This window comes from Hetaerina americana, unplaced genomic scaffold (genome assembly GCF_022747635.1).
Source record: "Hetaerina americana unplaced genomic scaffold, ioHetAmer1.1.p SCAF_1, whole genome shotgun sequence".
Taxonomy (NCBI): Eukaryota; Metazoa; Arthropoda; class Insecta; order Odonata; family Calopterygidae; genus Hetaerina; species Hetaerina americana.
Genome location: NW_027286069.1, coordinates 17,104,189 through 17,121,593, shown reverse-complemented (window position 1 = coordinate 17,121,593; position 17,405 = coordinate 17,104,189). Strand labels below are relative to the sequence as shown.

General features: G+C 33.8%; 1 protein-coding gene across 1 annotated transcript in view; it reads left to right on the top strand.

The window, feature by feature from the left end:
- The window catches only part of LOC139696837 (protein abrupt-like), a 51,653-nt gene that overhangs the window by 19,957 nt on the left and 14,291 nt on the right, over window positions 1-17,405 (top strand). The window contains exon 6 of the mRNA XM_071595721.1: window positions 2,590-2,652. Coding sequence (XP_071451822.1) covers window positions 2,590-2,652 — 63 coding nt within the window. The remainder of the gene's footprint in view (window positions 1-2,589; window positions 2,653-17,405) is intronic.

Below are 17,405 nucleotides of genomic sequence, written 5' to 3'. Positions count from 1 at the left end.
TACTCCTTTTAAATGGCTCACTATGAAATTGGTAATAATAAAGTTGTAAATATTTTCAGTTACCTGAGCCTTCTGATTTCCATGAATTAACCCTTCTCATTTTAATTCTATGCAGTTTTTTTAGCTCAGTTCTCACATCGAGCCATGCCTTTCCTTTACTAAATGCATTGTTTTAGGAAATTGAATATTAGGGTCTGATGTTATCATGATTTTCACACATTGGGATTTTTAAGATCATGTTATTTTCAAATGCAGCTCTTTTCATGTTCAGCCACGTTTTTTCATCTTCATGTGGTATGAATTCACCTGCAAGTAATTTCATGCGTCTTTGCATGTTGGGTGGATTTTAGCCATAAATGTAAGGACAGGTGATCGCTTTTCAGGATCTGTACCTGTCAATCCTGCCATTGGCCATTCTATATTTATCTGAGCTCTTGTCTCCTTCCTCCACAAATCTTGACTACATGCATGGTTGCTGGTGATTTTTATACTCAGTGCTATCTTCTGGTTGCCTGTTTTGTAAGAGCTCTGGCAACCCTGGAAAAAACCCAAATGGGTGCAGAAACGGGAAAGTTTTCTCCCCTCTAGGAATGTCTCATCAAGAAATTAGAATGGGTGAAATTCTGCATGCAGGAAGAGTAAAAAGAAAATGAGCATTATGCATGGTGATAGGAACTTCGAATAAATCCCTTGGAAGAGAAATTGAAGGCTGTGTGAGAATGAAGGGATATTGTTGGTGCTGCACTTCAGGCCACAAACAAGTAAATTAAAGAGGCCACTGATTCCAATGATTTTACAGAAATAGGCATTGCACATTCATTTCTTGAATGTGTTCAGATAGCAATAAAAAAGTAAATGAAAAGCATTAACAGACACAGCTTCTACAAAATTTGATTAAATATACAGAGTCAAATTTATTGAAAGCCATCAAGAGTACCAGAAATGATAAATGCTCTGCTAATTAAGACTGTTTATTGTATGTTCCTTTTAAATCATAGTTTTTGATAGATATTTATTTAGATAAAATGTGAATTGCATTCATTTTTAGTTTTTTAATTTGGATGTGTGATTGGCAATATCTTTCAATTTCTAAGGATAAGGACTGTTGTTCTTCATCTTTGTGTATTATTTGAAAGCTATGTATTATGCCAGGACACTGAGCTATTGTATATGGTAATTGTGTATTTTATTTTTTACCTTAGCTTTATGTTGTAATTGCAAATGACTGCTATTGAAGCATGATTGATTCATTGTAATTGAAAATCCATTCAATCTTTTTAATTTCATATAAAATTTGAGTTGTCAATAAGACTAATTTTTCTCTTCCATTTTTTTTTATCGATGAAATAGCACTGTTAGGGGTGTTAATTTCTTTGTTTTAGCAAGCTAAATGATTGAATAAAATGTTATTTTGCTCACATATTTTTCTGTCAGGTTAAACCATGAAATTGGTGAAAAAGGTCCCTGATTGGTTCCATTTTTTAACTCTGAAAGTCCTTTAAAATAGAGCTCTTCTGGTAGTGGCAGCCCTGGATGCTATTAATCATAGACTTCGCTGTGTTTTATACTATTGATAGTTTTATACTTAATGCTTTAAAAATACAATCACCATTTTATTATCTTTCTATATTGGACTAAATTATTCCCATTTTGTAGTTTTTTTTCTTCTTTTTTTATGAAAATGTGTCTATTTAGTCATATGTTTCCTTAAAAATAGTCTCTTAATCAGTTTTTTTTACTATCGAATCTGATTTGACCCATTGACTATAAAATTGAAATTATCTGACCAAATAATGTCAGAAAATAAATAGCAATAAAGCAGGGGAATTCTCATAAAAAAGACAAGAGAAAAGATCAAATTTGAAATTGTCTGGTAAGGGAAAAATAATTACCAAAACGTTTTTGATATTTAGTACAAAATATTTTTCAAAATACTATGCTTTGATTTGTTGATTTCTCAGATGGTGTGTCCTATTTTAAGTACATCCAATTTGCTATACCAGAATACACCCCTGAATAGAATGTATTGCTCCCAAATAATTATGAAGAATGCATATAGTCATATTTGCACGGAAGCATTTAATTTGAGGATATGATATTGTAAAATATTAAGTCTAATTTTAGAACCAATACCAGTTGCAAATGGTATAGCCAAATAAATTGGTGTAACTTTGATTGTTTATCTTTATTGTTATCTTATGAATAGAAATTAGTAAATTCCTGATATCAGATGGGCATTATGGAGTATCTTCATATATGACTCACTTTTTATAGAATTTTATACGCTAGCAAGCCCAATACAAATGACTCAGTTTATCATTTTAAAAATGCCCGTTGGATCATAATTACCTGAGAACTACCAAGGTATTAGATTATTTTGGTGCCCATTAATAATTTACAATCAAAACTGACTAGCAAGTAATTTTAGTTTTATTTTAATGATTGTGTTTATATCATAATTACCATTGTAATCCTTACTATCCACAATCCTCAAGTTTGGTGGAGAGATGAATAGCATGCATTTCATAAAAAATGAATGTGTATATTCGTAGAATTTTGGGTAATAAAGATGAGTCTCTCTATTTTTAGGGTTGCCAGGGCTTCTTCCAGGACCATCTGGGCTTCATAACAGTACTCCAGATGTCAACTATGGTAAGTACTGTGTTTTCACCTTTCATTTATTAAAAGTTTCCTTGATTGTTTCTTGATAATTTATGCTTTACTAAATATATATTCTTATTCACTATGAAAATATATTATCCATGTTACTGCATAATGTTTGAAATTTATACTTTTTTTGCTCCAGTCTGAGTCATTCTGTTACTTCTAAGCTACGTCATTCCACACTTCTTTACAACATGCTAAATGATGATTTCTTTCTCAAACATTGCATTGTAAAATATACTACCCATAGATAATTATTTTCACAGTTTCAATGTATGCAGAGTAAGTCAAAAGTTCAATTGATATGGCACGTAAAACACTTAATATTCAGCATGTGCATTTTTACCAACACGCAATTTGTCACTTTTTTCCCGTGTAAAGTAAGTACTATTGGTGTAAAGGTCAGAAGTTTTCATTAATTGGAGCGTTAATTGATGTTATATGGTTGTAAGTCAATATATATCTCTAGAGGATACAAATTCACAGTTGGTGTTATCGCATTTTCTCCCTTTCTCATTACAATTATGCTGATATGTTCATTAATTCTTGATAAACTTGCCCTTGATTAAAAAATTATCATTAATAATTTGTAAGTGGACACGAAAAAATAGTTAAATATTATAAAGTCACACCAATGAACTTAAGTTCATTGATGTGACTGTGTTAGGGTAGAGAATTTCATCGTAAGCACTGTTCTTTTTCTTAATTTTTTTAGCATTATAGTATATTATTCTTATTGTTACCAGTCTATTGATATCAGGAGAAATTGATCAATTTAGATGTATGTATTGATTAATTTTGAAAGATTCACTTGAAGTTTGTCAATGCATATTGTTAATGAATCCGCAACTAATTCTAAGTAGATGAAAACAAACCTTAAATGATATATAATGTATAACTCTTCATGGTGATAAAGAAGGAGGTAGCCAATGGTTATTTAAGCAGAAAAAATTGCATCTTAAGTCTCTCTGTCCTTTGTAAATTTTAGGGTAATTTGAGTAGCATCATTTCAACTTATTTAGATGTATTTCTCATTACAAAATTGCATGTAATGTGAAGATATTTTTCATTAACTATGAAGCAGGAAAACTAGTATCACGAAAGTAGTTTTTCTTCATCCATATTTTTTATTTTAGTATGTGAATGTAAGTAAAGTGAACTGTTTTTCTCTGCTAAGGAGTTAAACAGTGGTTGTTGTCAGGGTCAGCAGTATGTTTGTGTTTTGTATTTTCTGCTCAAGGTCATGTAATGTCATGGCTCACAATGGTGCTATGGTATCTGACTGTACAAGTGTGTAATTCACTTTCCCATTGTTATGTAAGACATGTATTGGTGGTGCTCATTTCATAACCATGTTTAACTGTATTTTGCATGCCACATTTTGTATCTATTCATGTTAATGTCCAGGATTTTTTGTGTTCAATATATATATATATATATATATATATATATATATATATATATATATATATATATATATATATATATATATATATATATATATATACTAATATATAATGTCCAAAAAAAATTGTAAGGAATATATCCGAGGAAGTTGAAGTATCATTCTCTCAGTACACCATTTGGAAGGGAAACTGGAATGATTAAGGATATGTTATAAACTGACTGAAAGGAATTTTCACTTTTAATTTCAAATGTGGAGTTTGAATTGTTGTACAAAGATATTTTTTTATTACCATCAACATAAAATGGTTTCATTGTCAGCTAGATAAATATTGCCTCAGTTGGAAATTGCGTACTTGATCATATCTTTGGCAAATGAAAGAAATGAATGTTTTGTCTGTCTGCTCTTCATATTTGTCTACCTTTTATGCCTCTTTGTTGTGAGTGCAGCTCGTTTCCAAATTTTTCTCTTTAAATCTTGGTCTGGTCTTAGTGAATCTTCATGTAACTATCATGACAGGATGTCCATTTGTAAGCAAGCTAATTATTTGCTAATGAGTTAGGTAGTGATGAGTCGATTTTTAAAAATCTTCTGCATGTTGCCCTTCATATTGCATTATTTTACATTTGGTTGACACATTCGATTACCTGTATTGAAACTTAAGAAAAACAACAGATGAGGGTCTGCTTGTGTTCATTGCATGTCTTATGAGTTAGTTGTAATTTAATGGATTGTAATATTTTACAGTCTCTTGCATCTTGATTTCTGTAAAATGTTCAAGACTGCCTGAAGGGGTTAGATTGTAGTTGTTTTTTTGTTGTCATCTCTATAATTTCCTATTTAACTGATTATGGTAGCAATACTGTTTGTGTATCTATAAAATTCTTTTGTTGAATTAGGCAAATATTTTATAGAAAACTTCTTTTGGTCCTGTGTATCAATCTGCTTATTGGCTATCGTTTTTTTAGTCCCCTTGTGAATTTAATGTAATTCTGTCCAATTAAAATTGAAGTTCACCGTATCGAGCATCTAATAAGTCTTTACAAAAATCTTCACAGGCTGCCTTAAAAAAAAACAGGTTGTGCTTTCAAGAGGATTTTTCTTTCAATAATCCTCTCCTTATAAATGGTATACATAGAGAAAATTTCCCCCTCAAGTTGTGTCTCTGTGAATGCTCTTCCCGCTTTGGTTTTGGCAGAGTACACCTCTGCTTCATCTGTCAAAAAATCTTGTCCGGCTGAAGTCAGAAATCAATACCCACGCTCCCCGTGCTTGCAGGGGTGGAGCCCCGGTCGGTCCCGAACGACGCCACCGACTCCCAAGACCATGCACCAGACCCTCCTCTGCCAATCCCCCACACATCAACTTCCAACACCTCGAGTCCTTCCTCCCCTGGCATCTTGCCCCATCAGGAGAGCGGCGGCCCCCCCAACCCACGTTTCTCTGACCCATCCCGACCCACCTGCCCCTTCTGCGGCCGCACTTACAGCTCCCCATCCAACCTCCGCCAGCACGTGTCAAACGTCCATGTGCGCACGGACGAGGACTCTTGGGAGGTGTGCGACGTGTGCGGCCGGCGATGCAAGACACGTCACTACCTCGTCAACCACAGGCTGCAAGCGCATGGCATTCGAGTCCGTCCTCGATGGCCTCAGATGTTCCAACCAATGTAGGAGTACTCCACTCCTCCCCCGCCCCACACCTCTCCACCCCCTCACTCCTTCCGCTAATCCCCGATCTAACGGTTGGCCCTCTCCTGGAATCCCTCAAAAATGTTGGCAAGGGTATTTTTGCTGGAGCAGGATTGGTCTCGCTCAGATGATATTAATGGCTACCATGCCTTTTAAGTTGAAGGAGGTGTAAGATAGCTGCAAATGAGACTCGCTGCACAGACAGACGTATGCCGGGAAATAGTGGGAAATTTTCAGCATTAGTTCGTAGTGGATGATTGCAGTTGTGCTGTAGAAATTGGTTCACACCATTGAATCAGTTTTTGCCAGTGTTGATATTATTACGGGGATGTCATAATCCTTGCATTTTGTGCCTATTAGGTAAATATATCAGCATCAAATCCTATTAGTGCCTGTGAAGGTGTGTGGATAATATAGAGTTGCTGATAAACTATAGATGGAGTAAACTGGTTATTGATTACGTCAAATAGTTCCTGAAGCTTTATTAGTGCTTTAACAGCTTACAAGAAGACTGCTTTTATGATATAAACATAAATCATTGGTTTATGTATACAATGACTTTATAAATGAATGGCCTGAAAAGTTGTTTTGTGTATAATGTTTCATTGAAATAAGGCCTTTAAATGCGAGTTTGTAGTTTCTTCCCATGCATTTTTAGTGAAGGAAGATATGTACTGTGAAATATAAGCCTAGAAAATGTAAAGCTGAATATGTTTTATAGTAATATATCTACAAAGTTGTCAATATATTAATTATGAAAGGAGACTCCTAGAAATGCATAATACAGCATTTAGCAGTTTTGTATACTATTTGTAGACTTGGAAAAATTAACTGCCTTCTGGTATATAAAGAGGATCCATGTAATTTTTATTAATAAAGAAAGTGAAGCATATAAATGAAATTTGTCACTTGGGGACCATACCAGTTTTGATGGCATAAATAATTAAGTTTTAGTATAACTATGGCTATATTATTGCAACATATAAACGCCTTTATCAGAACCTTTTTGTTAAATTTTTTATTATTTTTTTATAAAAAGAGTCTGGTACCTCAACTGTCAATGTAGAACAATAGGTAAAACTAAGCATGTGTTGGGCAGTAGTTAAAACTGTATTTATAGAGATTAGATGTCATAGTAGGCATATTTTGATTCTGGACCATTAAATAATGCCTCATATTTTGAGAGTTGCATTGATATTGGTTCATCTATATTTATTTGTCTATTCTGAGTGCACACAAATATCTGTATTCCTTTATCAACTCACTCTGTAGGGCTAGTACATGTGACTGAAATCTTCTCCTATCAGCTCAATTTTAAATTTAATTATTTTGGGCTTTTTATCGTATTAGACAGCAAAAATATTTTTCATACACCTTCTGAAGTTAATGGGTCGCAGTAGTACAAGGTAGAGCATTGGTGTACTGACCCTAGGGCCTGGGTTTGATTCCTGGGTCAGCCTCTCTCGGCACCAGCTGTATGACTTTTAGATACCATATCATCCTGGGAAACGATAACCATCACAGGGAAAGGAACTGGCCCCTCTACCCTGATGTGTGATTTTCACACTCCGTTGGGCTTCGTATTGGGTAAAATCTCTACCATTACCTACCAAATCAAACTTTGGGTTGATTGCTGTGTTTTATTTTATGGTTTTGAAGTTAGGTAATGCTGTGGTAATGTCAGAAATTGAAAGTTATTATTCAGAAATAATACAGAAACTGTAGCACTGGGCATCAATTTAATCAGGCTTTTAGTACGATATTGATTCACATGCTTAATGCAATCTTGAGAGCCGCAGTTTGCAGAGAACTTTTCGATTTAGTGGAATTATAGCATTGTCTTCACAGTCAGCAAGGAATGGAGAGGCAATGGCCTGCCTAGGAATGAATTGAAGCTACAAAGAGAAAAAAAGCCTCTCTAGAGCCAGTGATTGTCAGGCCAGTTTTGACTAAATTCTTTACTGCTTTTTTTAACTTACACGAGCATGAAAGTCTTTCGGAGTTCTATTAGAAATCCAGCATTTCCTCAGTATTGTTCGATTTTCCCAATCATCAAGCTGCTTGATTCTATTTTTACAACCATGAAGCTGTGAGATGATTTGTTCTAAAAATGTGCAGTTAACATACCACTTGTAGTAAAAGTCATTCATCAATAGGTTTAACAGCTACAGATTTTGTTTATGAATAGAATTTCCTGAAAAAATCAGTGATGTTAAACACAACCGAGAGTTTAACGGTGGTCTAATTGAAAACATTCAAAGGATTATATCAAGCTGGTTTTTTTATTTTATCTTCTTTCTTATTATGTAGTTGGATTTCATGACTCATGATGGTCACATTAAAATGGTGGCCCCATTGTGTATGGTATGGTAATTTTGAGAATTTTCTGGAAAGTAGTATTATCTTTAAAATGGAAGGTTGGAAATATCTGTTTATGTTTTACGTAAAAGAGTCAAGGGTGTTGAAGTCTTTGATCATCATGATATAGTTTTCAAGCATTTGAAGGGATTGAAATGGGAAGAAGAAAAAAATTAACTCTACTGAAATTACCATTACTAATTGGAACGTAATGAAATAATTGACTTTGCAATTCCACGCACTATTTTAAAAACACAACCCAGGTTTCGACGTTGAACGTCATCACCTGATGATGACGTTCAACGTCAAAATCTGGGTCGTGTTTTTAAAATAAAGTGTGTGGAATTACAAAGTCAATTATTTCATTACATTTCAATATGTTATGCAAATTCCATAAAGTTACGCCTGAGACAACAAGTTTTACCATTACTACTTACATTACTACTACCTAAACAACAAAGCCATTGCATGGGCTATGGGTACTATGTCATACACAGAAACCTTTTCTCATCCCTGGCTACCTCCTTTAATGATCCATTTGGAATAAATGATGTTCGAATGCCATTTTATTTTTTGGAATATTGCAATAAAAATCATAACATCGTTTTCATAAATTTTGGAGTATTTTGATTGAGGTATTTTTATCAAAGAAGGTAATATTGGTTGGAAAAAGATGCATCCTTTTAATATTTCTGTGTCTAAATATCTTCATTTGAGTGAATAAAATTGTTGAACTCCTTATAGAAGTGGAAAAGTGAAACAATTTTATTCTTTATTATAAGTCTCTTCAAACAAATAATGCCTGAATATTTTTCTGAATGTCCTCAGAGTAGAAAAACTGTAAATAGAAAATTAACGTTGTGGAATGGTCATGACTTCCTGCAGGAAGATGAAACATTGTAGATTTTTTTGTTAAACCACTTCAAGGCCTTCATTTACTAATTAAGATACCTAATTTATCTTGGTGTCCTAGGAATAGCCAGGGAATTTAAAATGGCTATCTATAATTTCTTTATTTTGGAGTTATAAAATGATGTTATTTATGGAAGTAATTGCTCACATATCATGTAGGAGGGTGTGTATTGAATTATTTGATCTTGCAAGAATATGTTTCCCCCCTCAGCCCAATTTTTCCAAATGTGGATATTAAACATAAGTTCTATGGCAACCATTAATATTGATAATACCTAATATTTTATGGTCATAGGTGAAATAATCAAATGAATTAAGAGAGTACCCTGGAAAATACTTATATCCAAAATGTAAAATCAAATATTAGCTACCTCTAATTGCAAATATTATTGCAATTTAACCTCATCACATATTTAGATGCATGTATTGTTTCTAAGAAGGGAAGGAATCACAGTTCGTATTTCCCAATTGAAATTGGATATTTGTATTTTGAAGGGAACACCAATAGGTCTTATGTTGGCCCCAGTAGCCTATTAAACTATGTCATACCATACGAAGGTAATCCCAGAAGTACCCGACCCAACGAAGTAGACACAAAAATTTTGGAAAAAATGTATTTATTTTTCAACATTATCTCATTTCAGCTAAATAAACTTTACTCAGCGATGTTCATTAAGTTCGATACTATCTTTATAATAAGAATTGTTTTGCTCTTCAAAATAGACATTAACTGCCGACATCACTTCTTCACGGTTGAAAAATCGTTGACCACCAAGCCATTTTTTTAAAGTTTGCGAACTGAAAATAATCCGGGGGGGTTAAATCTAGTGAATAGGGTGAATGAGGTCGCAATTCAAACTTAAATTCATGTATTTTGGCCTGTGCAATAACGGATTCGTGAGCTGGTGCATTGTCTTGATGAAACAGCACTTTCTTCTTAGCCAAATGCGGCCACTTTTGTTTTATTTCTTTGCTCGAACATTGCAATAAGTTTGCATAATACTCGCCGTTGATAGTTTTCCTCAATCAAGATAGTTAGTGAAAATTATCCCTCGCCCATCCCCAAAAACAGATGCCATGACCTTGCCTGCAGATAAAACGGTCCTCTCCTTCTTTGGAGCCAGTTCTCCTTTTTGAATTAATTGTTATGATTATTCTTCTGTCTTGGGTGTGAAGTATTGGACCCATGTTTCATCCATGGTTATGAAACGGCACAAAAATTCTGCTTTGTTGCTGTGAAACTTTGCTAAACCCTAAATAGAAACATCTTCACAACACTGTTTTTGCTTGAATGTGAGCAAACGCGGCACCTATCTTGTACACAGCTTTCTCATGTCCAAATTTTCAGTTAATATGCAATGCACCGCACTTATTGAAATTCCTAATATGTCTGCTAGCTCGCGCAATTTCCGTCGACGATCATCCAGTATCACTTGGATTTTCTTCACCGTTTCTGGAGTCATCACCTCATTTGGTTGACCAATGCGATTATCGTCTTGACAGCTCGTGCGGCCTCTTTTAAACTCTACTACCCAATATTTTACTGTTGTAAACAAAGGCGGAGAACCACCCAGAGTAGAATCCAGTTAAGTTTATATTGGTTGGGCTGAGGCCTTCCAAATAAAAGTATTGTATCACATAATGGTGGCCAATTATCTCCATTTTCACAAATTCACTGAAAACGTTCACTATTGATGGGTGCCAAACAAATACGAAACAACATACTGTCTTCAAACTTGAGACATATGGTTTGTAGATTGCATACTTTCTAATACAGTGATATTTCTTAAACAACTACCGCCATCTCTAGGTCAGGCCAGGTACTTCTGGGACCACCCTTGTACTATATTGAGTAGCCAGCAATTAGCTTTGGTCATCCAAGTGCTTAGACAGCTGTGCATAATTGTAAAAATCTATTTTCTTATCAATCATGAGCATGTGATCCTTAATTAATAAGTATCATTACGTAAATGCGACACAAGTATACCTTAATGGTGTATTTGTAAGAAAGGTAATTAATGAAAAATGGAAGGAAATGAAAAGTGAGAAAGTCCGAGAAAGAAACGCAAACCAAGTAGAGAGGGATGTTGAAAGAAAAACTTTCAGCTCATAAGAGTTGGCATTGAATTTGAGATTGACTACCAATCAATTTTCAGATGTAAATTCTAATGGATGAACTAGAACACTTTACTAGTAGAAACAGTTTACCAAACCCAGCCGTTTGTCAATAATGGTTTGCATTACTTTATGGTAGTGATAAGTTAGAAGATAAAAAAGGCGTGCATCTAGTAGTTTTAACTAAATAAAATGGATTGAGAAACTGAGATGTGAAATTGATTGTTAGTTAATCAAGTTTATTTGAAGACAATCTGCAATGCTGTTTGGTTCATAAAAGAAACTATTAAATCATCTGAAAGAAGTGACTAGTCTGAGAGAACTCCTGAATAATTTAAAAGTTGTTTCTTTTGTTAAGAATTGTTTGGAATTTTCTATATTCTTGCTTTATTTATTTGAGTTGACCTCTTTCTAACAGCAGAAAGGAAAATGTAATATAATTTGTTTTAGAATATATCTTAAAACTTGTCTCAGTTTATTTTTTTAAAGTCAGAAATATCCTAGCATTGTCCATCCATAGACTCTTAGTTACTCCAACCTCTGCAAATTATTCTCATTGAGCTCATATTGACCTTGTAATTTATAAAACTTGGCCTCTATTATGGTCTGAATAAAGATTCAGAATCGTTAATTTCAATTATCTTCAGAAATTTTTCATAAATTTATTTCTTTGGAAAAAGTATAGCAAGGGTAAAGTCATCAGTATTTTCCCAATGAAAGGAATTGTGGAAACTCCTAATATATTTGTATATGACTAGATTTTAAGAGCAGCTCAAATGCCATTATTCATGAAAAAAATACTAAGGAATGTGGATATTCTATGCATTACTGTTCCTCTAAGTAATCATTGCATAGGTTTTATAAATAAGTTGTGGGCATTACCTTGACTTGGAAAGTAAATTATACTAGGTTGTAAATTGTTACAATATCACATGTAAATGACAATATCTGTAGCATTTGTAAATCTATTTGATCTATTTTAATTAAATGATAATTTAGAAATATAACATTTTATCACTACGTAAGCATGAAGAATATGGCTTTGTTATTATGTTTAAATAACAGTTGAATTGGAATTCAAGTTTTTACTCTTTGAGTAGTTGCCTCTACCAAAACTTTCAATCTTGCACAAATTTGTGCATAGTTTGTCAGAAATGTGATCATTTTAATTTTGACAATGTTGAGACACTAATAGATGTTGAGTGTGGTGGCCTTTATATTGTATAATGTTTGGTTGTGTCATGTTCATTGTCATTGAAGCCACTATTGCTTTTCTCTCATTTTAATGTGCACTTGTTAACTTAAACCATAAGGTAGATTATCTGAAATGGCAGCATCTCCATTCAGTATGCAAAGAATGGGGGCAAAAAGAATGCTGGCCTCGTGCAATTTTGGTGATGATATTCAGTGAAGTTCAAAAAACAGCCCATTTCTGTGAATTATTGATGTGATGAAACTGGTGTACATGTTTAATGTTGATATTTCTTGCATTACATTTTACACAAATGATGATAGTTGCTCTAATTTGGCAATATGAGTCATGTTAACTAATATAAAGAAGACAGTTATAATGTCAGTCTGTTACTTCTGCTCATGAGATTCTATTCACATTTTATAGTATTATTTTCCAATTTTCAAGGGAGTGCGAAAACTCTTAGTATCATGTTCACCTGCAAAGTTTTTATTTAAATCATGCTATGAGTTTTCATTGATAGTCACATATTTTAATGGAGGTATCTTTTTAACTTTATGCAAAAATAATGATTTGAAGTTACCAGTGGGCATGTTGCCATAAAATGCCCCTTTCACTCATAGTGATCTTTTCGCCGAGCATTGGTTTGCGTGGAGCATTGTATGCAATTATTTTCAGTCATACTTTTGTAAACTTTTAAAACTTTCTGAAGACTTTAAATTATATACTTGGAGAAGTATTTGTTTTAGCTCTTCAGGAAGTTGATTAAAGATCAATTTTCCTAAAACTTCTGGGGTTTCTTGTAGTACCGCTACTGGACAGTGGCCATGATGAAGATCATCCCTACCCCTGTACTATACTTGTGAACATCCCTATTTCTGGCCAGGGAATGGGTTTTGGTGAAAGCAAATAAAGTATCTCACTACCATTGAATAAAAGTAATAAATAGGTAAAAAGTTATTCTTAACCTGTGATAATGCCTCTCTCTTTTTAATTGCTTAAATATAATTAAGGGATCACAACATTTTCTTAGTTCCTATTGCAGGGGAGAAATTAAAATTGTCATTCTATGGGCATTACTCATACTAGACATTTTTCCTTTGCGAGTGGCTGTTAGATCTTTGATGACAGTATTACTGTATTATATTTTTGATGCAAAGTTATGATTATTTCATAGCCAATAATGATTCAATTTGTTAATTATACTGAGTAGAGAAAAAGTTCAGAACCCTTGTACTCTTATGTAATCCAATGTAATTGAATAATCTTTAAAATAGCCCAAGTTGCATTATGGCTGTTAGTAAATATAAATCTGAATTTTCACAGGTAATGAATTACGTAGTATAATTTTCAAATTCCCTGGCATACTTGGAAAACTTGAATCAATTGTGAGTGTATAACTTATTTTAATGAAAAAAAAAACACTTCTTAAAAACCTTATCAAATTGAAAATATGTATGCTTTTAATTTTATCCTGAGAAATATTACATCACCTTTAGAAAAAAGGAGTGGATAATTCATTGGGAGTGGTTACTCTGTTCGGGGTTTCCAAATTCCGATACATTACATCCAGCAAGGAACACCATTACATTAGATATAGGGGTATGCGGAAAGCAATAATTTTACAATTCATATGATACAGGATTAGTCATAATAATACAGGACAAACTTTTAATTGCAAAAATTTTACGGCTATAATTTTAACCAATTAAAGGTTCATGTGAAGCTGTTTTAAGCTTGTGTATGATATTTTGGATTATTAAGCTCTCTTCCAGTTCAAATTCAACGTACAATGGTGCTTAGGTTATGTAATGATTAATGTGGATTGTGCACGACTAGTATGGATTAACTCCCTGCCACACGTCATTTCTGTTGCTTGTAGGGTGCCTTGTAGATTTGACAATGTTTATATGGTATTTAATGGAATTTATTGAGATTGTTTAATTTTCAAAAATCTCATTGAGTTTTGGTATTCCCTATTAGTCTCTGGCCCTAGAATCTCAAGCAAGGATATTTTTGCTGCTTAGTATGAAAGGTTATCATCAAATGTAATAATCTCATTCATATATGTACATATGCATCAGAGATAGTTGTTATCTAATAAAATTGTTACATCATTACTTCTTACATCAAACACCATTGCAGGCTTATTTCAATTGATTTTTCTTCTTGGAAATTTTTTATTCTCTTTACATTTTTCTGTGTTTCTCCTGTTACATTGGGTATTTGATCTTCTGTGGCCATAAGGAATTAATAAGTATAGTTGCGGATAGAAATTCGATGGGCATAGTGTTGTTAATTACTCTTCATGAACCTAATTAACAATGCACAAACATTCATTAATTCCTATGTGGTGAGTTACTATAAAAAGAATCCTCACTAGGGTTCGACTGGCACACCTAATGCTGAAGCACAAAAAAATATTTACCCTGGTAGAGCCTTCTCAAACTTATGATTGTTGAATATTGGAAAACTAATTCCGTGCCCATGAAAGCCACAGTTCACAGTCGCCCTAGCCTTAGTGGTTCCTCACAGGGGTATTGCCGACAGAATTAGATATGCATATTCATTGTGCCATTTTCCATGCCTTTATTTAATTTTTCCCTCCTGTCCCTAATTAAAGGTATTTTCTGTTTTTCAATGTGTTATATTTCGCATTCCTTTTTAATTTAAATTAATTCTTCATAAGACAAAAAAATTCATGTTGTTGCTGATGTGCGTGAGGGCCTATTCTGTTTTGTATTTGGATTCCTCATATTTGGTCAATGGCATTTGTCTTAAACACTTCACAAACCACTTTAAGGAAATTTTGCTTGATTGTGGTTTGTCCTTGTCAGGGATTAGTTTACCTGTGAATCACTATGTCTGTTTGTAATTAATTATTGCATTCCTCAATGGGGACTCCTTCGAGGAAATATTAAGGGCAGGGCCTATGATTGAAATTGACATGGACATAGTTTTCCCATAAAAATTCCACTGCAAGTGTCTTCATGTGTGTTTTTGCCTTATGTGAATTGGACCATGATGTGTGATATTTTCCCCATAAATCAATGCATAGGAATAATTGATGTTTCTGTTTTTTATTAGATTTGCAATTTTTGCAGACATTGGAGTTTTTACCTACAGTTGGGTTCCATTTATTTTACTTGTTAATAATAGTATTTGGACTTCAATTACATTTACTTGACAATTTTATGTATGGAGTCTTTGAATATCAAAGTATCATCAATTAATAGCAGCTTTGCTGTTTTAGGTTTTGGCATAGCTGTAAGTTCAGATGCATTGTTGTGTTCAAATTAATATATTTCATGGTAATTACAATAGTTTTAAACTGAAAATGATATGCTGATATACTATGGCTGAATAACAATATAGCATCAAAATATGTGTTTGCTCATTTGAATGTGAATTCTTGCATTTCAAGAAAATTCTTGGAAACATTGTGACTTGACTTACTTTAAATGGTTTTCCAAGTGAATATAAATTACATTTTTTGTGCCCCATTTTCATACTGCTAGCTCTTCATCTTATCTGAGCCATTGGCTAAAATATTCACTCATTTCCTGACTTCAGTTCATCTCCAGTCGGCTCAGAATTTAATATACTCCCAAATCAAATTAATGTCTGTCTCTGCACATAAACCATTGAGGGGTGATAAGTAAGATGACTGACTACTGATGATGATCTGCTAATTCCACCAAGAGGCAATAAATGGGACATTCTAAGAACTCACAATGTTTTTTCCACTACCTAATATCATAATGGTGGGACATGCTAGTCCAGGGGTAGATAGGGCATTGGGCTATTGACTAGAGGTCCCGGGTTCGATTCTTGGGCACCCTCAGCTTCACTCAAGCTGTGTGATTATTTGGCCACAACAACTTTCTGGGAAACTATTAGCAGCACAGGGAAACAATCTGGGCCCAGTATTGCATGGACTCTACCATCGCCGCCAAACCAGCCTTCAGGTTGACCACTATGTATCGGGTTTTATATTATCAGAATGAAAAATGTAATGAATATGCAATGCCTACTCTGATTTCTCCATTATTGATAGAAGAATCACTTGCCGAGCTTGAGTCTCTAGTGTCTCTGTATTAACGTGGAATGTTTCCTTCTCTTGAGTCTACTGCTTGCTCAGTATAAAAAGAAAAAGCTACCATTTATCTTCAGCATTATCTACAAGGTTAAGTTTTTAGACCACCACCTTTCCGCATACCATTCATTTTTGGGAAAATGTGATGGGGTGATAAATTATCAGTTTTACATGGAGAAATAAAACTTAGCAGGTGTGTTGTCAACAAGAGAAGTTGGGTGAAGTGTCTCTTTAAATGACCCAAGAGTATTTGGATGGAGTAAGGTGCCTTTTGAGGAAGTGAAGGAGTTATAATGGAAATGAGGAAAATTAGTTTCAAAGCAAAGAATGAGCCTGCCTTTGCTGTGAAACAGGTTATATTTTACATATTGATGCATCCAAGTAATAAACATCCTGATGCATGAACCTTCAATGAAGCATCACTTATAATAGTGGAAAAAGCTGTGAAAATAGCTGCAACCTACAGGGTTTTTTATGGTATTAAAAGTTGCTTGGTAAAAATGTTGTATGTTGAAGTTATATTAAAAAAATTACTGTTTTGGCAGGTCTCTACTTGTTGCTGGCCACTTAATGCTTCATGCAGTAATTTTGGTATTTAATATGATGTTCTGATGGTGATGAGGGCCAAGGCACCCAGTAACCATGGAAATTAGTTGCTTACCTTTTCAGCTGACGTGTAGGACATCAGTGTAGTCAGTCATGAAATGAAAGATTGTTCATTTTCTGATGTAATTTCTTCTGAGAAATGTGTGCATGTGTTTGCTCTGTCGTAGGCTCGATTGTGAATTGACACCAAATTAAATTGCAGGAAAGGTCTTGCTTTTACATACTAATAATGATGAATCCTTTTATTAATTGTTATTTTGGAGTGGCATATGGCAAACACAGCATTTATGCAAAGAAGTGCATGTTCATGGCAGTGTGTTCGTCAAGCAGATCATTGATGGATGCCACATAAAAGGGCCAATTGTT